Source organism: Falco cherrug, chromosome 17, assembly GCF_023634085.1.
Source record: "Falco cherrug isolate bFalChe1 chromosome 17, bFalChe1.pri, whole genome shotgun sequence".
NCBI lineage: Eukaryota > Metazoa > Chordata > Aves > Falconiformes > Falconidae > Falco > Falco cherrug.
Window position 1 is genome coordinate 2,818,077 of NC_073713.1, and position 25,669 is coordinate 2,843,745.

Here is a 25,669-nt window from a genome sequence, read left to right on the forward strand (position 1 = left end):
ACCATGGTATCTTTGATAGAGGACAAAACACGTTTGACTTTTTAAAACTTTTTTTTTCCCTTTTTGAGAGAGACAACCTCCGTAGTAAAACTTAGTGGAAAAAAAGCTTAAATTAAAGTAATTTGACAACCAGCTTGGCTTCCAACAAGTGAACAAGTAATGACCTTTTTGCAGAGTGAGTTGCTAAATTCTGCCTGGAAGCACAACAAAATGTTTTTCCACACCTGGTTACTCACATGTTCACCAGCTATTTTCTCCCTATCTAATTATAAAAATGAGGAGGCCAGCAATAACACATTTTTAAAGTCACTAGAGAGCTGAGCTCAGCTTTCAGTTCAGATGGCTCCAGTTCTTTCTCTCTCCTGCCTCCAGCACCTTTTTACTCCCCCACATTCATCAGACAGTCCGTAACATCATACACAGCCATCCAAGCTGCGGGTCCTCAGTAGTCCAGGGAGACGAGCTTCTGCATCCATCTATGAAACAATGGAGTCTGGTTCCTTCGGGGCCCGTTCTCTCTTCTGAACTTACTGCCAAAGAGCAAATCCTTTACCTGGGTCTAGTGGAAATTAACATGCCCAAGTGCCTGGGCCATCGTGTCCCCAGACATGCAACCAGGAGTATTCAAGATGAACCAAACATGGGAAAGAAGCTCTCGTCAGTCCACATACTGGGTCCTTCCTAAATAAGGTATGTCGACAGATTGTATTATCCGTCCTGCAGTGCGTTCTTCAAAAATTACAATCTGCAGAAAGAGAGAGACATGAAGTTTCTTCATACAAAGGCTAAGTTACTTCAAATATTTTTAGGAGGAAAAGGCATACAATCACAGCAGGGGAAGGAAGCGTCATTTAAAGACATCAATCAATATGAGTCTGAACAGTAACTGTGATTCTTCTTCAGCACCACATGATGCAGAAAATGAACCAGCATCTAATCAGGTTTGTCTTGATTTTGGACTTGATGCAGTGCTTTGAAGTTTAGCTGCCATCCTCATCATGTCTTAATGGTTGTCAGAGCCACTACAGCAGCAGCTTTAGAGCAGCACCTTCCCTAATTTTCACAGATCTTGGGAGATAACAGTCTCCTTCCTCTCTGCTGTGCTGGTTTTCAGCTAGAGATAGGCAAGTAATTTACTGCATTAAATCCCCTAGCTCTTTGGGACATGACTCAGAGCAGGATCTTTAATAATACCAACAAGCAAAGAGAAATCCCACCAAAGCCTCTTACCTCATTGCTCCCTTTCCATAACCAGGGGCCAGGAAGGTAGAGTGTTTCCTGAGGTCCAATTTTCCAGTAGCGGCCCAGGTTCTGACCATTGACAAAGACAACTCCTTTTTCCCAGCCCTAGAATCAAGAGTACACCGAATTCCTGATGCAGCTGTATCACCCAGTTAGCACTCCCCCAGGAAACTCGCATTCTTTACGGCTGCTTTCTGCAGGTTTTCTGCTTGCTTTCCCTGTGCCACTCCCTGAAGCCATGAACATTTAAGCAAGCCCTGCTGAACAGGAGTTACCTTTACTGTGCTAATTAAAAGGATAAAGCTTTCCAAAATGTGCAAGTCATGATTCATGCTTGTACAGGAAACTTCATCCTTTTGAACAGACATATCTTTATTTCTTCCCAAGCACGGAATATCTCCTCTCACCTATTTCCCAGGTGACAGAAATACCGTATCGCTACTGACTAGCGTAATTTACAACAAAACATAAATGGAAGAGTGAGCAGTACAATAATGACTGGCATGAACCTTGGCTCTAAGGGAGTGAAATCGGAGGAGGAAGTTTAATAGCATTTAATATCTCATCTTAAGTTCTATGCAAAAGCAGCAATCTTCCACAGAAGGAAGATGTGAACGCTAACTCTCATGCCATGTCTACAAAGAAGTGACTCCACATCCCATTGAGGAGGCAGGAAGAAAACTAGTGCCTCCTTTGTTCTTTGTGCCCGTTACTCCTCTGCAACTAGAAAAGAAATAGCATTTGTATGTCAATAAAAAAAAGACATAACTGTTCATTAGCAGCTCTGCAGGGTCAGTATTGCACATGTTTTCTCATCAGGACCTCTACAGGCTGAACAGAATTACCTGCCAGCACGAGAAGACTTCTACACCCTCAAAATAATTCTTTCTGCAAGATCAGAGGAAGACTACAAAACTACAGACTGTAAGTCAGAGCTCAGAGCTACTACACAAGTGTGTTTTAAACCAGCTTTTAGAAAAAAACCCAAGAAAATCAAGATCAAGAAAAAATAGGGGGGAGAGAAAAATAGGACTTGCCTGTAGCTTCAAGAAAGTGTCCTGTGGCTGATGCTCTATCCACAGCCTTCCACGAAAAAAAGCTGGACCGACAAAGTAATCTGGGACTGCGCTCCATCCAGCAGTATGTTGCAAGCTGTAAAAGAATGACCAAACACAGCAGGCAAGCACCAGGCAGCACTGAGAGACACCACACCGATGTCGAGACCATTTCAAACCACTGCTTACATCGGCAGATGGATGTTGTTACAACAGGGTTGCTGTCCCCTTGCACACCTGAAATGTCAAGCAGTTGCTTTCTAGTGGTAGGGCCTAAAGGTAACACTCTTCACGCTGGAAAGGGGTGAAGTGTTCATCTCCTGTAAACATTCAAGGCAAGCACCTAGCTGATCTGAAGTGTACGGGTAGTGCGTTTCAGTCTTCATTATCCTAGGCTTGCCACATCACTGACACACCAGTTGCTGGTACAAGAAGGGGATGTACAGGGCTATCACCGTCTCTAATATTTTACAGCAACATAAAGATCTCTGCTTCACATCAGCTGCTCAAGTGCCTGTCCTCCTTCAGATATGACGGTGCCATCGTGTATGCCTTAAATGCACGTGGCTTACACAGGCTAAAGGAAAACTTGCAGAATTGATAAAATTCAAAACAGCCGTTTCTGCCCACGCTCCTACCGAGGAACACGAACACATCCTTGGGAGTGCAGTAATGAGGGGCAATCTGGCTTTATTTCTTACTTGTGGCAACAATTCGGGAGCAGGGGAAAAACAGAAGAGAAAATAAGCGTTGTAGGAGTCCCACAAAAGCCTTCAGCTTCTGGCAGAACATGTTCCTTCCGACCCTTACAAACTGCATCTCTTGCATTCAGGGAAGTTATTGATCCAGTGCAGCTTGACTGCTACTGAATTATTCAGCTAAAAGCCTGCGACAGTTCCTTTCACAGTACCATGTGCTCCAGCCTCCTGCACAGTGACTGGAAGCTGATTGTGTCTCATTGCTGCTGCTCAAATTGCCAGTAACTGATTGCAGCGTTGACTAATCTCGCTTTTGTCTGTGCATGGCAGTTCGTTTGCTTTAATATTCCTCACTGAAAATATTCTTCTAAAACCCTGCAGTCAAAGGTTACGCGAGTTACCCTGTCAGTAAGAACCCTTCAGGTAGCCCCCCAGCACCTGTTGAGATTGTCCTTAGAAATTTCAAAGTGTAGACTTTTTTTTTTTTTTTTTAAAGCCATTTCAGTTTAACATGGCCTCTCTCTCCTTCCTACACAAAATGCAGGATTTGGGGGATATCTTGGGGGATGCACATGTGTTACTTTGTGGTATTAACAACATCACTGAAAACCGTCTGGATGGTGGCCAGCGTCCGTAGGGCATCTGTTGCCTTAAACGCTTCCTAAGGTTTTCTATATCTACTAACAGGCTCCTTGGCTTACCCCATTAGATTTCTTTTTCTGTCTTTCTTGAATTAAAGCAAAATAACTTAAAAGAGAGGAAGCCATCTGGACTTGTTAATGTACTATTAGTAGCTTCCTAGAATTAATCCATCCCTTGTGAGTTTAAATAGCTAAATATATCAGCCATACTGTGAACTTCAAGAAAGACACAAATTTCTCCAACATGTGGGTGTGTTGGGAGCCACCCCTTTGGGTAAGCCATGCTTCCACCTACCCAACTTAACCCTGCTGGTACAGGCTGCGAGGAATTCTTGAAATCCTCCACAGTGGGAATACATTTCATCCCCAAATAATGGTATAGATAAAGCAGCACCATTTTCTGCGCTATTTCAGGCAAAGGCATCAGCAAGGAACCTAGCAGTGCAAAAATCCACCTCCCTCGTTTTACCTTGGGTTGCCTTTCTGATAGATTTAACTGCTACCTATTAGGTTTTGTACTGCTGGTAAACAGTTTGTTTCAAATGAGGAAAAAAAACCAAATTTAAATCCAACAAACCTTTTCATGAAGCCAGGTTTCATCTCCAAACTGTAAATCTTGAAGTTCCTCAAGGGGGTTTTATTCAAGAAGACGTCACCAATTAAGCCTGCAAGAGCAATGGGGGTAATGAAGAGCCGAAAAACAGCTAAAGCTGATAGATTTTCCTATCTGAATGCGAGGAACAGCAGGAGATGGAAAGCGGCCACATTCTGCAATGGAATTAGAGTCCATATGGTCCCATTGCTCATCCAGATTGAGTGGGGAACATTACTATACCTTGGCCTCTCCACTCTCTCCTTTGCTTCAACTCACCAAGTTGTTAAGCACCCTCCAAGCAGAAAACATTGCTGGCACACGCAGCAGATGGGGTTTTGTTGTTATTGTTGGTTTTTTAGTTAGCTGACCATGTACACATTTTTTTTTAAAGTAGTAAATCAGTTACTTCTCTAATAGGCACAGCAAAATACAACATGGGCGAGCACTGATGTCCAGTGCTGATCCCCTGCTTGCCATCCAAGGATCTCAAGACACCTTAGCAACTAATTTACCTTTAACACTCTCTTGTTAGATAAAGTTATTCTTCATGTAGCAGGCAGAGCCCAAGTCCTAATCCAGCCTCCTAACTATAGGACTGCAGCTGAGCCTGCCTAAGCAGTGCAGAGGCTTTATGCAGTAAAGTCTTCTTCTGCAGTAAAATAAAATTAGTACAGTCACGTGCCTAACTCCATTAGTCTATTTTGTATAGTTTTTTGCATACAGTTCCCCACTAAAATAGAATCCTGGGGTTCTGACCTCTTCCAGCTCTACAACTGTGTGTGATAGACTTGAACATTTTAGTAAATTCTGCTCAGCAGGATGTAAAATTCATTCCCCCTAATACTGTGTCAATTTTAAATGTTGCGATCCTCCAATATCAACCCCCTAAGGGAAAACACAGATTAAAAAAGGTATTTTCCTTCTCTCCCTGTGAAGTAACATGCTCACAGAGCAAGAGAAAGGGTACCCTAACATCACCGGGCAAATCTAGAGCAGAGCAAGACCCATTGATGGCCTTGGGCGTAGCTGTCCCCCTATAAAATAAGAAGCCTTAACACAAGCCATCAAGCAGCATCTGTGATTGCTGCAGACAGGGAGTGATGAAATGGGTTTTTTAACATTTCCTCCATCACACCGTTTCCCACCAACTCCAGACAGTAATCTGGGCTAGCACTACGATAGCTGCATTGGGTCTTCAGTTTGGTTCTGTGTAAAGCACACGAGAAAGGCAGTGCCGCAGTGTTTAAACTCAGAGAACTATCTAGGACAGTTTGACTTACCTTTCCTCTGTTCATTCAACGCCAGGCCATAATTGACACGACCGCGGTTCTCTACCAAGAGTCTTAGCTGCCTGAATCCCTGTTAAAAAAAAAAAAAAGGAAGAGCATCTGCCTGGACCAGTGCGCAGTACGTGCTCTATCAGCCATAATACTTGGTTAACAGAGGTCAGTAGAGGTGTTTTAAGAGGGGAGGTGGCACCGATACCTTTGGCAGCTGCAATTTATCTGTTCAAAGTTCTAGATTGTGTGACAGAACAGTGTCCCCCTACCTTTCAGCTGTTACAAATAGTTATGCCACTGAGGAACTCTCAGCCTTTTTATGAAAGTCTTTTTTTCTGTTGTATTTTTAAGTACCATCTTGATATCACCCACAGAGCCAGAAATGAAGTTTGACATAATACAGGCTTATGTCATATAGCTCTCCCACAAGTCATAAGAACAATTAGTGTATTAACCCACCCGCCTACTCTGAGGAGCCATGCACAGCGCTGTTGACATGCATTCAATCAATATATGAGTCTTATTGCCAACTTCCACCAGGGTAAGACTACTCTCAGAGCTAGAGGCATTCCCCCTCATTTCATTTGAGACCCAGAAGGTGCAAAAGCCCCCAAAACCCTTAAAATATGCGTTGTGCTAAGGAAGATGAAGCCTACACAGACTTAATCTGCACAAGCAGGGTGCCAGTACTCGATCTCTCCAGTTGTGGGTGTGGCAGGAAAGCTGGCAAATTTTGTGCAGCAAGCATGACAATATGAATTTTCTCCGTGCAAAAGTATTCAAAAACCCCTTCTCAATCACAAATAGTAACTTGGCAGTAATTCATGCTGTATTTCACTACTGAAATAGGGTTTAATGAGGGTATATAACAACTGCTCCCTGTGTCAGGCTACCGTATCAGCTAGTTAAATGGAATAGGTGGGAGGTTGGGCGGTCTTGGTTCTGTTATCCACATACTATTGCCGTGAGCAATCTCCAGTTATTTACCTGTCCTTCAGGAAGGGAGAGCTCCACTGTGTTGTAGTCCAGCTCACCAACGTACATGGTGTTAACAAACACCTGCAGAACAGAGCACAAGAGAGGAGAGCAACTTCTCATCAATTATGCTGTAATCACGCGTTGCGTAGGTTACCGAAGTTGTATTTAGGGAGGAAATTGTCTCTACTTGAAACTAGAACTCAGCATCCATAACGGTGTCACTGATCCAGTCTAGGTGGGGAAAAAAAATAATCACAACATTTCTCAGAACATTCAATATTCTGATGTTTAAAGATATTGTAAGTTTTAGTAGACTGGAACCTCAAGCTGATTTATGATTTATGATAAGGACTGGAGTTTAGCTGAGAACTGAGAAGGGCAAATCACACTTCTAATCTAAAACTTCCCATTTTCCTTCATGGTTGACCCATTTCCTACCTAGCTGCCAAGAACAAAGCATTTACATCTGACTGAACGTAGTCACAGTTACCCTCTGCTCCTTACCTGTGCTCGGTCACGGACATGGTCCCTTGAATGCAGATGTCCACCACCGAATATGACAGTCTCGTAGAGCACATACCCATATGACTGCCCACTGCTGTCATTTAGATGCAGATTCTCCATGTTAATGGGAAACTCTGACTTAATGGGCTGCAAAGGAGAAACAAATGCAATGGCAGAAGTGGCCTCCCCGCATTGACAGGCCACGTAGGAGCAATTCATTTCGGATCAGTGTTCCACTCTGCCACAGGTCACATTTACCCTGTAAGCCTCCTGAGGTCTGTTCCAACCTGAATTACCTTACGACTCTATGAAAGCTACAGCAATGAAACCAAGGTACCAGAAAAGGGTGCCAAGGACCTGCAAAAGTGGAATTCCAAGAGAACAGAAGCACCAGTAAAAAAGGTGAAGTAAAAGATTTGCACGTCCTTGGCAAAACATGGGATAGCAAACCAGCACACTAATCACCTTTTCCACCTGTGAGGTGACACCTTTTACTACTGAGATGCATTACAATTGGTAGTACTACCTGTAAAAGAGATGGCAACACATCCCAGAGAGGGATATATTGATGCAACAGGATAGCACCATATGACGCCTTGCTTTCAATCATGGGAGGGAGAGGAAGAGGCTGGCCTGTGATGCAAAAAGAAAGAGAAAGATGGAACAACTATTTCAGATGCAAAAACCCAACACAGATTTAAGCCCCCTCCAGGCCTCCTTTGGCCCTCCCTCCCATCCTTTGCAAAAAACACCCAGCCAGTCGACCAGGCAGCTTCAGAGGGCTCCAGCAGAAGGGCCAGTTTAAACAAGTCTCTAATTTAACACTGTAGGTAAAACAGTATTTTGGTTCTTGGATTTATAATTACCAATGATCATGCTGAAGAGTTGTCGGAGCTTGAAAAATTTGGATGTATAGTCTCCAGCCTCCGTCAGCACAGCATCGTAATCTGAAAAAGCAGTACACGTGTTTTAAAAACATACAGCAGCTCTGGGACACCCTTCATGTATGCTGTCACCAAAGAAGTAAAAGCCCAAGACACAATTTTCTTGGCACCGTCTGTACTGTGGAAACCTGTACGCTTTTATCTGTGCAAATGTAGCTAGACAACCAGAGATGAGCTTAATTTGGAGACAAGGAGCAATGTACTTTTAGAGATCTAATTTGCATGTATCCAGAATAATCACAGGATAAAGTCAAAAATTAACAATTTTAACAAAGGGCTGTTGGGATGAAAAGAGCTTTACGGTACAATTAAAAACCAGAATTGTATCTTGGATCACCATCTTTCCCTAGAAGGAAGGGCCAGCATGGAGATAACATGAAGCAAAGTCATCATCTGCACCTTCTGTTTCCCGTTGGGAATGAGGGGATGCTCCACATCCTGGAAGGGGTCTGGAAATAGGAGACACTACTGTAAGCCCCCTTTGAGACAGGCATTTGCTTCTGAGCTATGCTCCAGCTCGTCTCTCCATGACAAAGTGGTTGTACTAATAATTTCTCAGTGCTTCTGCCAACTGTAACTAGCCCAAAGGGTAGTCTACACTGCACTGTCACAATAGGTGCATGGGCAAGGCAGTGACAAAAAACTCACCGTAACTGGTGACATCTGACTTGTACTCATCAGCCTCCAGAGCACCGTTCATGAAGCCAAAGTTGGTGCCTCCGTGAAACATGTAGAGATTGATGGATGCGCCTAATTTGAGGACGCTTGCGACAGTATTCACCATTTCTGCAAAGGAAGGGCAGTGCCAGGAAGGCCACAGACCAAGAAGCTAGGCTAACACTTCCAGTAATTCAAAGCAGACACCACAAACATTCTGGTGGTCCTTGTCAGTCAATCACGCCTGTGTAATTACAACAATTTGTATTTTGCCCTCAGTAAGGGCAGCACGTCCATTGACACATCAGGACATAGTAATACATTCAAATATATCTCTCCTATAGGTGAAAAAGGGTAAAGCTCATGTACTTGAGCTGGAATTTTGCTTTGAAGCACAAGAGTTTTAAGGACTACTCAACCAGACTCCTAAGCTCAACACACTAATGACCCAATTACAAAGACAATTGCAGGAGAATGAGAGAGTCATTAGAATAGTCTTATATAGCTCTGTTTTCACTGTACTTTAGATGCCCTAGAGGTTCTGGGGTTGTTGGGGTTTCTCAGTACTTGTCTTCCTTCCTAGTGAGCTTTTAAACTAGAAAAAACCTAACGCTTTTCAGAAGGTGCAATACTTGCAAAAGGCTTAGGTTCATCATCATTTATGAGGAGTGTTTATTGGCCAGACAAGTAACGCTGTTATGGATGCTTCACAAAACTTGTGACATCTTTACAAAATACAGATAAAGTCTTCACAAGATTTAGATTAGCTCAGGAGGTGAAACAGATGATTTAAGTCATTCGGCTGCATTTTTTTAAATCAACTTAGGCACAAGGTCTTAGGACATGTCACTAATATCTTCAGATGTTTGGCTCTCTGCACGCCCCACAGAGTTCCTCTTCAAGAATTTTTTTTTTTTTTTTAAAAAGAGCTGCTGTTTACTAACACTACTAAAGAAAATCCAAGGCACAGCAATGTGACCCACTCGCGGAGAGATTATTCATTTACAAAGAGTCACACAAAGCAAAGGTTACAGTGGGACAGAAATATGTAAAAGTTGTATCTCATTTTTCTGTGACCGTTTGCTGAGCACTAAGCCCCCCTAGCTACCAGAAGAGTATACGGTGCTCACCGTCTGCATCAAAGACATAGTGAGGGCCTCCCCAGTTATCAAACCATCCGGTCCAATACTCCATCACCATCTTTGGCTGATCTCTCTGTACCAAAACAAACCCAAAGAGTTAAAATGGAGATCAGTCTTGCCCTCATCCCTATTTTCTAGAGAAGCACTGTTCAACTGCAGTTTGGCAACGCTGTTTACAAGAGTGTTTTCTTCTCAAGCTGGCATAGAAAAGAAGCTAAGAAGCTCTGAAGAAGATGCTGTGGGCCAGCAAAGCCCAGAACCGGTAAGCAAAGCGGACTACTCCTCTGCTAGGCACAAAGCAAAAAGCACAGCACACAATCGGGTGATACCAAACAGTTCTGGATACTGTTGTTTGGTAGAGCTGTAGCAAAAAGACAAACCCACTGTCACTGTTTAGCTTCTGGTAGAAATACACATTTATAAATGTCTGCTTATCAGCTACACCACTGCCAGCGGAGGGTTTGCAGGTGCACCGCAGCCAGCGCTTGCCAAGGTAGGAACAGCAGACCTTAGCGGCTTAATGCCTTTTTAATGCCGCATATGGTGTTGGCAGGAAAGAATTAGCCTTTGCAGGAATTAGGTCTTCATTAAAAAAGCTGTGCACACAGAGCGATTGCTTCCCATTTGTCACCGCTTGCCAGCTCCCTCAGCTCCTGTAGAATTCCACCCAGCCCCATCACACCAGACAGGACAACATGTGCTCAGCCTGGCTGGCACTCCTTCCTCATGGTATTTATTTCTAGACAAGGCAATTTTGCCCTTTATTTGATAGGGGCTTTATCTGATGCCACGTGAAATGGCCGAGGTAAGTGGCATTAAAGAAACTCATGTTTCATTAGGAGAAAACAACTGCAGGTGCCTGTAATAATTTAATTGTTCCAGGTTCAGACCAGCTCTTGGAAATACATTTAATCAATCCGTCCCCAGTAAACTGCTTGAAGAAGGAGTTTTATCAGCCTCTGGAATAAAAGACCATAACAAGGCAAAGATAACATAGCTTCATAATCCTTACAAATATGCATGACAGGCTTCCTATCTTGTCATTAGTAAGTGTGGCAAAGGAGGAGCTGCTTTTATTGGGCCGTGTGGCATTCAGCTGGTGGGGAAGGTGCCACCTTCTGTTCATTTGCAGGGTTTGGGGAATTTTGTAAGACCTAAAGAAGGCGAAAGCACCTGCAGCAGAGCCTCTTTTGCCTGTACAGGAAAAGAAAACAAATTAAAGCTGCAGGATTCAACGTTCAGCATGCCAGCAGCAAGGTTTCCTTTCACAGTCCAGGCAAAAGACAAGGGAAGAGATCAGAAGAGAATTGATCACGGCCAGGGGCAGCTGTCAGTTTTTCACATCTTTCCAGGCTGACATTCGGAGCAAGCAGAGCAACAGGGAAGGCAGACGACAGAGGATGCAAGGAGAGAGAACCTGTCACTAAAACGCAAAACTTGTTATTCCCTCACTACTCCCTCAACGCAATCAAGATGCTTTTTGCATCAAGTGTTCATTAGGCAGTTCCCTGCCCCTGATTCACATCTCTGACAGCACAGGGGGTTAAAGAAGCTCAAGCGACACACAAAACTGGAATGTTTTTCTGCAGGGAGCACTGTTAAATGCCAGGTAGGCTGGGCTGCGGAGAAGGCAGGCAGAGCCTGAGACCACGCTGTGTGGAAGGTGTTTTGTGAAGTTACTGTGGAAGCATATGTGAAATTAAAGTGTTCCTCTGACTGAAACAGGACCAAATGCCTAGTGGAGCCAATCCTCTCTTCTGCACAGCATGCCATTAATACAACTTCACATATCTACACTGAATAGGAGGCACTGGAGAGGACAGAGACAGCCCTCACAGCGTACACTGAAAGAACCACAGCAGATCACACCCAGCATTTGAAGACTACAGTTTTCAGACATGCTCTTGACGGCATCCGCAGCATCAGGCTAAAAGAGCCTGGAAAAAAGATGACTGAAGTCCAAGAGAGAAGTCTGACAGTTCCAAGGTAGGATGCTACTGGGCATCAACACTTGAAAGCATGAAGAACTCAAACCCCCGACAGCTAAACACAGGCCACAGCTGAATGGAAAGCCTTTAAGAAGGTGCTGGATTAACAGCATGCTTAAAACCTCCCTCATTTTCCAGAGAAATCATCGTAAGTATCTTCACGGATTCCAGAAGGATTTGGGCCAGTGAGAAGGAAGCCCAAACATTTGTTCAAAAAAAGCCCCAAACCAACACACAAAACCAAAACAGACTGGCAGTGCTTCATTTCTAATGCTGACCGGGAAAATCTAAAAAAAAAGTTTTTCTGCATCTTACCTGTACTGTGTCCAGATATTTCAGTAGCCCAGGTTCCAGTTTCTGAAAGTTAACAGTGGCCAGTGCTATTGGGAAAAGAAAAAGGTTTTATTAATTCAGACACAAAATGCCCAGGAGACAGACTGCTTAGGCCTCAGCCCAGCACAAGCTCGGGGGAACTGGAACATCTTCTGAACCACCAATACAACCTCCTCAGACATTTACCATCAAAGTCTTCACTTGGCATGCAGAATCCAACCGGACCACAGCACACAGAGGAATACTTGCAGGCCATCATTTTAGCTCTAACACTCACTGATACTTAGAAAGAGAGAGCATCAGAGCAGCTCATGGGGTGTCACAAGCTTTAATTAGAGGCTGTAAAGCACTTGGAGATCCTCAGATAAAAGGCACCACATGAAGGCAAACTTATTATTAGAAAGTCATATCTGGATGCCACACTGATCTCCCAGGCTTTAGCTGCAGGAATAGCTACCCTGGCAATATCTTACAGCTTGTCATGTCTGTGGGGGTGGATGAGAGAAACCACAGTACAAGTGAACCAGATAGAAACTGTAATTGGAAGACTTATCTGTGCTTCTGCCCTGCACAGCACGGAGGAATCACCAACTAGTTTGTGTGTGCTGCATGTACAGCGAAAGCTGCTGCATGATCTTCAAGCACCGGAGTGGGAAAACCTGGCTGCAGGCACTGATGCACCAGAAGACCCCAACCCGGTATCAGTGCCCCAGCCCCTGCTACACGTTTGAACCATTTTCATACTTTTCTAGCCCTCGGTCGCATTGATATTTCTCCCAAGAAACCTGGAAAATGCAGGAGCAATGATATAATTGGGTATTAAAAATTGACTTCTTACAAGAGAGCTGGTATCAAATCCAGCCCCAGTTGTGTCAGAGCACTTCAAACGGAATATTTACATAAGCAAAAGCTCACTTCTCACTATTTATACCTTGATTTTAATAGGCTGACCTATGTAGTGTGCTAAGCTGAAAAATTTCACACAGGCAAACACAGTGGGAGAATAAAATAAAACGTGGGTTTAGCACTGATGTAATACATTAGCTGGCAATCTTGAAGGCAAACATGCCCGATTCTGCTTTTCATGCAGATTAGCAGCACACCATTGAAAACGGTGTAAAGGTGCGGAGAACCAGTCCCCAAAGCCTGATTCCTCGTTTCCCCAGTGGGTGGTTTTCACGCGCACACAGCTTTCCACTGTGGCGTTTCAGCCATGGCTTGGAGGCAAACCAGAGGTTTTATTTTGTCACCCGTGAGCTCTCAGAAGGGCCGTACGGGTCAGACCAGAGCCACCCAGGCTGGGATTCTTGCCACCAGCTGTGCCTGTGAAGGGAGGGGGATTGCAGGTGCTGCACAGGTACTTGGAGGCTGACTGTGATTTTTTTTCTATACCTATGAGCCCGAAGGGACCCACAACAACAAAAGCTTTCCTCCCTGTCCCCTGAAATGAAAAAGCTGCTGGAGAAGGGCTACAATGCTGTAGTCGCAGGTCCTTCTACAACAGACAGTTTTCTCTGCAGAGCACCAGGCTGACTGCTCCTGGCATTAACAGGAACCTCCAGATGCTTCTTGGAAAGGAATCAGTACACCACTGATGAACAGAATAAAAAAAAAAATAATCACAGAATCACTGCACTAGTTTTCAGCTCCAGGATGGAGTCTTCTCTCTATTTTCTTACGCATTTCGACAGTGGATTTTGTTCTGTCTCCTTTACAGCTTTTGTAACCACCTTGCTGCTATACCGCTTTGAGCCCTAGTTATTCCACGCATCTGATTACTTGACATGCTGACTCTAATGAGCAGATTGTTATGACATCTAAGAGGCAAATTGGTATCAAAGAGCTCTCAGCATGCAACACACTGGAAAAGACAACTCCAAACAAGAACGAGCTCTGAGGCAGTAAACATTCCCAGAGAAGATGGTGAGGGCTAGGCAGGGATTGCAGCCCAACCCTGCTGCATGTCAGCTCTCTGGCAGGGAGAGAGTGACTCTGTGTGGTCAAGGCTGAAAACTACTGCACATCAAACAAAAATACCATTGAGACCACTGCTGTACTGGTGAAGGGCCACGAACTTCAGCGTTACTGAATTTGCCCCTCTCACGCTGACATATGAAAACGGGAGGCAAAAAAAAAAAAGAGGAGGGAAAGGTCTTTCCCTTTAATCATCTCCATGCCTGAGATTACAAAATGAACAGTATTTATGACTGAGCGATGACAGGGGCACTCAAAAGACTGCACCCTGCAAACACTTAATTCAGGGAAGCAATTACTACTCAGGCAGGCAACTGGCAGAAACAGAGGAGAGAGCAGAGGCCAAGCACATAGTAAATCTCAGCTGAGCTGGATGTGGAAATCTGAAAATCAGTATACACGATGCTCCAAACAGTCAGATTTAGGGCCCAGTGAAACTCAAACAGCTGCACCTCCACTTCTTCACAGAGAAAAGCAGGAGGGGTGCTAAGCAGCATTTTTAAACACTTGATAGAATTACACTTTTTAAAAAGCAAAGGGAAAACGGACATTCTTTTGCATTATGCACATACCTCCTTCCACTAAGCCAAATGACAGCCCGTTCTTGTTGTCTGAGGTCATTAACAGTTCCACGATCCCTCTGTTTAACAGGGCCTAAATTAAAAAGAGGAAAAGCCATTGTGTTAACAGCCTGAGTTTAGTATTTGTCAGGATATTAAAGCATTAAAGTCCACGATCACCTTCTCTGGGGATAGCTTGAAACTGGCGGTGGCTTGGTAAGAAATACTATTCCTGTGACATCTCCCATTCCTGCTGAAGCATGCCTGCCTACTTTTTCCAGCTTAAAGACAACTGAAAAATATTATTTGGTTTTAGAAAGCTGGATCGGTTTCTCACTGATGCATCAAGCTTCAGGATTTTCTCTTCTTCTTCTGAGATAAGTTTAATAAATAGCTTCACAGCTTTCCATCAGAAGAGGGCTTCAGGTAGAAGAAGAAAAAGAAAAGCTGCTCGCCCTTCCTGCCTCAGCAATGGAAGCTGAAAGGAGAAAATAGCTGGTTTGCCAGTGAATGCCATCACAGGACAGCTCAGGTACTGATGTTCTCAAATAGTCAAGTCTGAACGCATCTACTGCTGCTTCAATATCGCAGCACTGTATGAAACAGCACTCTAAGGTTCTTAAAAAGCACATGCACACACAAGGTTCTTCCTGACAGGATTGTTCTCTTACAGTTGGTTTTTTATGGAACAGTGGCTGATGTTTGAAGGAGGGATTAGGAAATCCTAGTTGCAAATTAACCCCCCTCTTCACTGAACCTGCCTTGGAAGTCACTCCTTCAGCTTCAAGGAGCTTTGAAAACAAGCCTTCATTCTCTTAATTGTAAATTACTAACTGTAAAATGGTGGTAAAGATGCATCAGCTCGCACAGGAGTTACCTGTGTCGTGCACCAACTAGCTAACGCCTGCTGCGTGTCTGAAGAAACCTTCGCGTACTGCACACGCCTGCACACCCTGTGCACAAAGAGTAGACTTGAGCATGACACACAGTCTCCGTTAGAGAGGCGTTACAACGTGGAGTTTAAAGACAAACCCAATTCAGAGTTAGTGTTTAGCCCGGTTAGTCTATCAACATATCGTCACTAAATCAACACCTGAACAGATGCTGGTATCTGACAAAATTCAGCTACTGAGGGAAACGGAATTTCTAACAAATTTTATTGAGAGAATTCTTTGGGCACTGCATTAGTAATAAGTTTCTTCCCCTCCCTTTGAGTGTAAGTGCGGAATGGAGAAAAGGCAGGGAGCTGCCACACATTGAAATGCATTACAGGGTTTCAGGGTGCAGCAGAGAAACCAGGAATAGAAACAGCGTCTGAGGCAGACACAGGTGTGTGCTCAGCTAATCCCAGCTCCTGCATTCTGGGGCGAGGGAGGTGCCAATACACCCTTTCATGGCCTTCACGTTTTGGAAGGCAAAGGCGCTGCACCCAAAAAAGTGAGATAAAGACAGGGATTTCAGGTTTAGTCTTGAGTTGTGGGCGGGTTTTAATGGGTATATTAGTTCCAGGAAGATTGCCACACTTATATATGCTAGACGCAGATGTGAATTAATCAGCTTGCCACATTCAGAGCTCAAGACCCAAACCAGAACAAGACTAGGAGCTCCACCTCACATTAGATACCACTCCAAGCAAAAAGGAAGCCCTGTGAATCCTGCTTTCCCACATTTTTATCTGTAACCACTATAATAGGCTTCCTCAGCTGTAAGTTGCACGCAACACCACTATATGACGAAACAGCCCTGCAAAAATACACCCACGGGCCTGGCAAGGAGATCTGTTCTGACAAGTCTGTGAAACATCAGAAGCTCTTTCATCGCTGAGATATGGAAAAGCAAGCCCCGAGCTGACGTGCTGTTCAGGCACAACAGTGTCTCTATGCCCCATTCGTTCAGGGCTCTGGAAGCCATTTGTTTATAGGCTTGCCACTGGTGGGACACAGGGAGGGAAACTAGGCAGACAGACAATTCTGACATTACCAGTTCAGAGGGGCAGCTAACCCTTTAACTTGTTGGTATGTATGCTTCATATCTAACCTTCTAAGCAATGTTAACTCACTCCATGAGATGGAGTTAGTGCAGGACAGACAGCACTCTAAGCAGATGAGGACTCCTGCCACACGATGGATTTGAAGAGCCTCTGTACACCTCAAGCAATAGGACACCCTCGGCCAGAGCTAACCTCAGGCTGCTCAGGGCGAAGCTGAGGTACCCGAAGGGTTTCAGAAGGATCTCATAATGCTGTAGCAGAAGAGCAGGGAACACACAATTTATAGCACATAGGCACCACTGGATGGATAGCCCCTTCACGTGCAGCAACGCTTTTAAGCACTCAGTGAGAAGAAAAGAAACGACGCACCTTGTAGGACATACTGCAGATCTTGTTAACTGTCTGCCTTGCAATTGTGCTGGGGGCAAACGAACAAGTCAGACTCAAGTCAGATCCACCAGGATATTTCAGTCTCTTTGGGCACTGGCCAGCTCTTTTATCATTCAGTTCAGAGGCAGGAGCCAGGGCAAAGTCTAGTCTCTGTTTGACAAGGGTAAGGGAGGCATTAGGCAAGTTAACCTGCCTGATGCTGAGCTCCAGGTTACACAAGTTTAGGAGCGTGCTGGTAGCTTGTTCACATACACCTTCGCCCCAGGAGTGTCAACAAAGAGAAACCTTTCTCTAACATTGTCTAAGAGAAGCTAAAAAGGACCAGCTGCAGGCAGCTTCCTCAAGGCCAGCTGTGTGTTACAGACACTCTCCCATCTCCCTGTCACCCTCTTCTCTGGAAGACATAAGAACACAGGCTTATCAGTGCTGAGAGGGTCACATGCCATCTCTTCCACTCCAGGAAGAAACACCAAGGAAAATGCACTGGATTACGCACTGACACTTTCAAGAGTTTCTGAAGCCATGCACAAAAGTTTTTCAAAAGAAAGAAAATAGTATAAGGATGGTGGTTCATGAGAGAGATTCACCACAGAAACAAGTAAATGTGCCAACGTTACCATTTTAACATAGGTCATGTAGTTTGGGTCTTTGGCGTAGGAACCGTATTCGTTCTCCACTTGCACTGCAATGATGGGACCTCCCTTCTTGTACTGTTGGGAACAAAAAAGAGTTGTTCACCATGATTTCTAATCAGAGGGACCGAAATCACAGTGGCACTGGCTTGCAGCAATGATGCACAAGTCTCAGACGGACCCAGCTCCACCCTCTCGTCCTCCCGAAGTCTATGCCTAACGGTACAGCTAGATCTGGAGAGCTGACAGGCTACAGTCCATACTGGGTCCTGAAGGGATAGATTTGCTGGTGCTTCAACCTGCTGCCATTACACACAGCTCACACTCATCTGTGCAGACAGTCCCCACTTGGGGACAGAGAGGGCAACGGATTGTACTTGCCTGGAGAGGGACGACAAGAGGCATTAGATGATCAAAATAGGCATCCACAGCTTCTGTGAAGCCCTTGTACGTTGTCCTCAGCTGCATCTCTGGGTCTTGTAGTAGCCAGCTATGAGAAAAGCAGCAAACAGAGTCTGTTAAGAGTCTCCTCCAGTCAAGGCTGCCAGAGGTGACACCACCCACCGACATCAAGTCACTTCTGGGCAGGAATCATTGATCTTTCTGTGTCACTTGGCTAAGCTTGCAGCGCAGGTATGGACCACATCGTGAGCCAGTGAACGGCACCATGTGAGGCTATCTGTCACTCACACTTTTAAATGAGTCCAGACTGCACTTGCCAAACTGTTCCCCTTCTTTTTGCTCTATATTTTGTGCCTAGGTTCGTGTCATTAACTTTCCCACTAAGATTTCAGAGGCTAACCTGGTTACTCTGGAATACCCTGCATCCCAAAGGGCCCTCTATAACCAAGTGCTCCCTCATAACCCCCCAACCTTCGCTCAAAACAAAGCTTCTGGTAATTGTTCTCATGGTTTCTGTTGCTGATTTACAAGACTTAGTTTGCTGGTTTGGGATTAGCACAGAAAAGGGCAATTTGTTTAAGAGCAGAACAATGTAGTTCTATAACCACTTAAGCAGAGCGAGCTTGTACCTTCCTTGTCTCTGCAAAAGGAGACAGTAACTAACAGTGCTTCCAGAGGTCTGAAAGCTTCAACTCCTGTATGCTATACGCAGCTCAGTGAGCTTACAAAATCATGACCTCTTTATCTGTAAAATGAGAATAGTACTGTCACTCTTTATCAGAATTTTTATCCGTTGGATAAAAAGAATACACAGGTGATGTGGCAATGACTGACAATATCTGCACTTCCCATAATATAATGTGGAGTTAGCTACTGCCTCTGGCCACAAGCTCTCAGGAGTAACTCCCTGACACACCTTCACAGTTCTGCACCTGAACTCTCTGATGCCACAGGCAGGGCATTCTAAAAACTGAAAAGAATAAAAGAAATAATCCTCAAATTTTGTCAAGTGTCTCCACTGAGGTTCATGCTCTGCGATGGTAAGGAAAACAAGTGGTACGTAACCTGGCACTGGTTCCACTGGGATCTAGTAACCAGGCAAGTCTCAGTGCTGATGTATACAGCTCAGCTCTCAAAGCCGCTCACCAGCAAGCTCTGTGCTTTAGAAGAAAATACAACAGGAGGTTGGAGAAGTTATGGGTCTTTATTACTGCCAGCCATATAATATGTATGTTCTAGTAGGAGTTTTAAATGGACCCGAGATGAAGCAAATTCTTACATCGAGCTGCAAATTCTACTATTGATATTACAGAGTCGAGTTGCAACAGCAACGGAAGATAGGTTTCCCCAATTCTGTTTTCTTGCTGTAACCATTATGCCATAACACAATTATTATTTTAAAAAATAACCACTCAAAAAAAAATCTGGTTCCAGGCTTACTATCTGTACTGCTTAGGAGAGCTCAGTAACATAATGAATATTTGCCTGCTTTGGGGACGCAGAAAATAAATATTCCCACCTAACAGCCAGCCATTCTAAATTTTTGAAGGAGGCTCAACTGTATGATCAGAGGTTTTTGTTTGGGTTTTTTGTTTTCCCCACAGCCTTAAACGCTTGCCTCAGCTGAACAACACTTACCTGGGCAGCCCACCAAGGTCCCATTCAGAGCAGATATAAGGTCCAGGACGCAGAATCACCCACAGTCCATTTTTAGCTGCCAGTGAAAGGAAGGCCCTAGAGATACAGACAGCATAATTATTGTTTGACTGCAAATTCCTACTCCATGCACTCCCAATACACCAATCACCATGAAATTTAGGTACCAAAACCAGGAGAGAATTGTTTGATGAAGCAACTATACTGAACTGGTACTAAACCTGCAGGTTCCCAGGACTCCAGATAGCAGGGGAAGGAATGAGAGCTGCCACTGATGGAACAAGGGACGGGCTTCACTTCAGAAAGTGGAAATGACACCTTCAGCTGGAACCAACACACCCACCCTCCCCTCAAAACAGAGGTATTTAATAATAGAGCTGTCTGTACCACATACTCTAGATCCAGGTTGCGACTGAAGTCAAACTTCCCTCGTTCCTGTTCATGAAGGTTCCACGGCACATACCTGAAATGCAGAGTTAGGGCAGTGGAGGTAAAGGGCTGCAAAGGCCGTTGCATTTGTGAAGCACAGAAAAAAAACCTATGCACTGCCTTTGTTAGTCAGTAACAGATCCAGAGATGACTGCATGTAGACATTGCAAGTGTCTATTTACATATAATTTGTGCCTTCCTTTCGTTTTTCTGACAAGTCTTTACTTTGTTGCACTCTTTTCCTATGCTCTGCTACATCTGAGTTTCTCAAGATTGTCAAATGTGGTCTCTAGGTGTATCTTTCATTCTCCAAACCAGAGCAATTTCTAAATGGCAAGAGTGCTGAGCGACTGTTTCAGAGCGTGACCCTTCTGCACTGCGCCAGCATTAGGGTGGCACTTCCCCAGTACGTCTGACAGCTGCCTGTTCCGGCCCGTATTTGAGGATACTGCAGTGTGTGATGCTTAAAGAAAACCTGAGTCCCCACTACTCTTTTCTGTGTCTTTCTCATAATAAGTACAGAAAGACATTGCCATGGCCCGCTGGAATTAATGACAAAGTCCCACCAACTACTAGTGAAGAGGGGAGAGGCTGCAAGGTACGTGACAGAGCCTAGGGAGTGAGGACACTTACGTCGTGAGGGTGTTTAAGCCACACGCTTTCATTTTAAGCATGCGATCTTCCCAGTATTCCCTGGGGACTCGGAAATAGTGCATCGAGCCTCCAAATATACGGAAGGGCATGCCCTCCAGGAGGAACTGAGAGTTTTCTGTCTGCAAGCCTAGGGTCCTCCCCCATAACTGCAGAGGGATCAGCTCACTCCAGTTAAACCTAGAAAAGAAGGAGAAGTATATGAGCATCCAGGCTGTAGCGAAGGAGGAATCTGTCCCCCTGAGAGAGGCTGCTTATTTCACTCTACCTGGCAGGACCAGCTCTGACCTTCCTACTTCTTATATAAATCATGCTTTTTGTCATATAGAGCAGGTAGATTTTTCAGAAGACTATAAAACAGATGGAAGATCTGCTTAAGATGAGCATTTAATACTCATTTCACTAGTAGCTTCCAACCTGGATGCCCCAAGCCCCTCTGCCACACTCTACAACCAAGAAGTAGCACTGCTCAGGCACAGAATATGAAACCAACCTGCTGAAAATATAAGATGGGTAAGTTTTCACTCAGAGTATCAGCAAACACTTTCATAACTTATGAAATGTAAGATCTCCCTGTTTTGCAGTGGGATCACACATGCTGGCTGATTTCCAGCTCCCTGTTCCAACAGCAGCTGCATGTCAGCATTGCTACCCTGAATGCCTTGTGGTCTCTGGCACCTTCCAACTCAATGCGTGGGAAAAATAAAGACCCCACCATTCACTGTGAACAGAGAACCTTCCCCTTAAAGAACCCACCTGGATGATATTCATCACTCAGGAGAGACTACGCCAGCTGTCACCACAAACTTACCTCTGCCCGCATTGCTGCTTATACTAACTCCTTAATATGTTATTTGCCAAAAGAAACAGAACAAAGGAGATGGCAGGGTCCACAGCACTTACCAGCTGTAGTACTCATGCTATCACAGCCCTACTCGGGTCTGTTCCTGCATGCAAAAAACTACCTCTATTGCCTTACACAGCTCCCTGGTTTGTGTTGGCTGAACCAAGAAAACATTTTATCAACAAGTCCAGATCCAAAGCAGTTACACTGCCTGCACCAGACCATCCCAGTTCCACAACCCTGAATACACAGAAGAGTTAGACAATAGCGGCTTGTTCCTCTGAGACGTTATCACAGCCAGATGCGAGAAATGAATTCCTGTCTCAGCAAAGCAAGGGTGGCCCACACATTTGAGAGAAATGTCACATTCGGAGAAGATGGAAATATCTAGGCCTCCAGCTGTTTTCTATACTACACGTCGAGCGGGTATGTGCAGAGGGTGAGGACTTCTCAGAACGCAGAGTTTACAGGGATTGCTAACCAGGAGCCTTCAGCGATTAGCTGTCCTCCAACACAAGACAAGGAGACTACAAAGGAACTAAATCTAAGACTTCCAGGATACTGCACAGGCTGGCTGACAAGCACAGAAGGTACCTGTATAGCACAGCATTCTCACAGGGCTCTGAAACGACCGGCAGCAGGCATGGGTAATACCTGGAAAAGGAAGCCTAGATTAGATATTCACTGCCTTCAATGAGCACTCACAGGTATTTATTGTCAAACCATTTACAAAAAATAGTGCTGAGCGAGGAGAAAGTAACATATCCCATTCGGAAGGTGGTGCACTAATAACAGAGCTTTTACGACGACAGTGCAGCTCAAAGTAAGTAGGAAAAATAAGCACGAAATACCTAATTGTCATATTTAAAGGATGACCGCCTGAGTAGAAGCAGGATGAAAAATGCTCATCTACACAAGAAACTAGGTACAGTCAGAGAATGATGATGTAAGGCTAGGAAATGGTGGCATTGCTCCCAAGGAATTATTGTGAATTTTTCCAGCAGAGGAGGTGGTTCTCAGTCCACACACAGGATATCCTCTGGCTACTTGCCCTTCTATTGTCCTAGAACTGCATCTTCCACAGATTGCAGCTATTGCAAATCAGAGCTCAAAAGAGCAGCTATACCTGCTTCTGTTGCTTGGTGGCAAGCCTGAGGCAGGAAGCTCAAAGGGGTCTGGAGACACAAAACTCCAATTTTTAAAGACTACGTTGGAAAATACCTAAGTTTCCAAATTGCTTCTGAGCTAGGTACAGCCCTGAATTATCCCTGCACACAACAGTACTGCTAACTGCCACTGGTGCCAGAATGAAGGCTGTACTCAGGAAGCATACACAGGCAGATAAAAATAACAAATCACTTAAGCTCATCTTCTTAACCTTGGGCATAACTTAGCTGGCAAGTTTCCATCAAGTTTCCTACCTTAAAACTCCCCGGCTCCAGTGTTTTTTTTCATGAAGGTAGGAAGCTCCCAGGCTCCCAATGTTTTCAACATATTATCCTGGATATCCTGAAACCCACATGTCTCACTAGGATCTGTTCAAGTGACTCCTGAAAAAAACTTCTGTAACTCAGCAGAGCTTCATCCTGTTACCAAACTGGATTTCCACCGCTCAAAGCCCACCTGGGCCCTGTGCTTCCTCTTGAGAGCATTGTATAGCTTCCTGTTGATTTTTTCCTCACTTCTATAATGACAGCACAGGTTGCAAGAATCTTTTTTTGTCTTTGCTAAAGGTTACTGGCCTACTTTGGTCCCTCACTTCCTCCCTGCTTCAGGAAAGTCTCTTTTTTGGCAAAAAAATAGCATGGGATGACCAAGTTCCCCTAGAACAGCAGCTTCAATATTGGGTTGGACAAGTTAGTCCTTCATGAAATGATCTGTCTTTATAAGATGTAAGTTGAAGTGCAAAACACTCCAAGCAGAATAGGAAAGTCACAGTTAACTGCCAAACCAGCTACGCTAAGGCATCCATGCCTGTAAAACAAAAACCTAGCTGAAGTCACCTCTACGTGAGATAGAGATTTAGCTTTGATGCTGGTCTACCGCATATCCAGAGCGGGGAGAAAAAGGTAACTCAAAAGACAGACAAAACAGGGCAAAAAGCATGTATGGAGACCATTAGTTGCTTTGCCAGTACTAAAGGATGCACTTCAGAAGACCTGGACTTTACAGTTAATCCCTAAGCTCTACTTAGACCTGCCTCAGAGGGCTTTGCTGTTTATTCCGGGCTTCCTCTGGCCAGGGAAAAGTGAAAGCTTGGAGTTGCCTTCCCCCATGAGCTGCAGCCGAGGTCCTGTGCCGGTCAGGGGAGCCCCAGGTGCTCTTTCAGCACGGCTGCGCCAACCAGCACTGCATTTTCCAGTAGCATTTATTCTCCGGCACCCTGGGCCACCCAGGGAAGCACTGGATACCCACGGAGACAGTGTTTTATAGATACACGCTCACAGGAGGCAGACTTCCATGCTTTTATCAAGTATCAGCTTGCAATAATCCTCAGCTAACAATCTCCGTGGCACAAACCCAAGACCAGCTACAAAAGAACTTTACTTCTAATTGTGCAAAGATTTATCAAGGCATTTCTGTAGTTTTGAGCATCAGGTAACTTGCTACTATGAATTAAAGAACCCGTCATAAAATATCCAAGTTATAAAAGGGATCTGAGTGGTAATAAATAACCACATCTTCCCTTGCCTCAATATTATCTCCAGCACTTTGGGGACTTCAGGGACTGAAGAGCTCCCGTCACCTGGCACGGAGAAGCTCCCGGTGCAGACATACCCCTCCGGCAGCATCACGGGACACGCTTGTTGGGAAGAGCATCATCCCCCAAACGACCATGACCTCAACCACACGGGACTGAAGCAAGAACCTCCAGTAACTTCTTGTTACTGCAGGTGGGCTCCAGAGGGACGGCCCTCGGCCTGGAGCGTGCAAAGGGGCCCAGAAGCAGCAAGTCCAGGGGGTTGTGGAAGGCGAGGTGGCCCCCAGGCCTGACGCCACCGGGAAGAGCAGCACTGGGGCGAGCGGGACACGCGATGTGGGCGTCGGAGGCACCGGTGGCAGCCTCAGAGCCGCGGGTGTGATGGAGCCATCGCTCCGCCAACTGCACCATCCGCGGGATGGCCAGATGGAAAGGCCGGGAGCGCGCAGGCTGGGGGCAGCGTGAGCCGCAGGTGGGACGGGATGTGCGGCGCGGCCGCCTGGACTGCCCGCACCCGTCGCTTCGGATGGGACAAGAAGTTGCGGGGACAGGTGACAGGTGACATTTATGTGAAGCTCTCCAGCCCGCCCTGCGCGGAGCCAGCTCCCCCCCCGCCCTCCCCACGCCGCTGCCCGCGGCCAGCCGCGATGCTCCGCTCGCCGCCACCCTGCGGGGCCGCAAGGCAGCCCCCGCCCCCCCGCCCCATCCTGGCGCCGTGGCCCCGCACCCAGCCCCGGGTCCCAGCGGGGACCTGCGCCCAGGGGCCAGCCCGCCGCCCCCCGCCCTCGCCGGGGCCGTGCCGACTCTCACCTGCGCAGCACCAGCCACAGCACCAGGAGGAGGAACGCCGTGCCCCCGAGGCGGCGCTGCCTCCGCCCGCCGCACGGCCACATGGCGGCCGCCCGGCGCGGCTCCGGCCCCGGCCCCGGCCCCGGCCCCGGCCCCGGCCCCGCCGCCGCCGCCGCCGCGCCCCCCCGCTCCGCCCGCCGCCTTGGGCCGCTCCGCCCGCCGCTCGCCCGCCATTGGCCGCCCGCCGCCACGCTCCGCCCCCGTCGCCCCTCCGGCGCTTTCGATTGGCTGCCGCCTCGCCCGCCCGCAGGGTGGGGCGAGGGCGTTCGTGCCACTCATGAGGCGGCGGGGTCACCTGCATCGGTGGCAGGTAGCGCGGCTCGCTGAGGTAATGGTCTGTCCCCTCAGGCCGCCTCCCGCCGCGGCACCCGCGCAGGCAGCCCCGGCAGGCGGTTTTGCGCCCTGGGAGCGGGTCTCGCCGGGCGCCGCCTGAGGCGTGAAGAAGCCCCTTCGCAGGGCCTTCAGGTAACAAGGGGAGGAGGCGCAGGGGGCGGCCGGCAGCAGTCCAAGATCGACAGCCGTCCCTGTGGGCTG

The 25,669-nt window shown here is 46.1% G+C and overlaps 1 protein-coding gene across 3 annotated transcripts; it reads right to left on the reverse strand.

The window, feature by feature from the left end:
- Positions 1-32: 32 nt before the first annotated feature.
- LOC102046487 (beta-galactosidase-1-like protein 2) lies at positions 33-25,238 on the reverse strand. 3 transcript variants are annotated; one of them, XM_055728565.1, is made up of 20 exons: positions 25,097-25,238; positions 22,180-22,239; positions 20,724-20,921; positions 20,056-20,124; positions 19,644-19,739; positions 17,985-18,093; positions 17,589-17,681; positions 14,604-14,685; positions 12,040-12,104; positions 9,725-9,809; positions 8,586-8,723; positions 7,860-7,940; positions 7,520-7,626; positions 6,994-7,140; positions 6,499-6,570; positions 5,512-5,590; positions 4,214-4,301; positions 2,280-2,394; positions 1,231-1,347; positions 33-745 (listed from the first exon to the last, which is right to left on the reverse strand). In XM_055728565.1, the coding sequence occupies exons 1-20, from the start codon at positions 25,177-25,179 to the stop codon at positions 659-661; spliced, it is 1,971 nt and encodes a 656-aa protein (XP_055584540.1). In that variant the 5' UTR covers positions 25,180-25,238; the 3' UTR covers positions 33-658. The 3 variants fall into 3 exon arrangements, with proteins under 3 accessions (XP_055584540.1, XP_055584541.1, XP_055584542.1); XM_055728566.1 differs by lacking the exon at positions 22,180-22,239; XM_055728567.1 differs by lacking the exons at positions 33-745; positions 1,231-1,347 and having other exon boundaries at positions 2,284-2,534.
- Between the last annotated feature and the right edge of the window lie 431 nt (positions 25,239-25,669).

Bases quoted from the DNA above. Each gene is read 5' to 3' on its own strand.
- LOC102046487 (XM_055728565.1), bottom strand. From the start codon at position 25,179: ATGTGGCCGTGCGGCGGGCGGAGGCAGCGCCGCCTCGGGGGCACGGCG. The intron at 7,627-7,859 runs GTAATTATAAAT...TTTGCATCACAG, and splicing joins ACTCTTCAGCATGATCATTG to GCCAGCCTCTTCCTCTCCCT. The intron at 6,571-6,993 runs GTAAGGAGCAGA...TCTGTTCTGCAG, and splicing joins ATGTCCGTGACCGAGCACAG to GTGTTTGTTAACACCATGTA.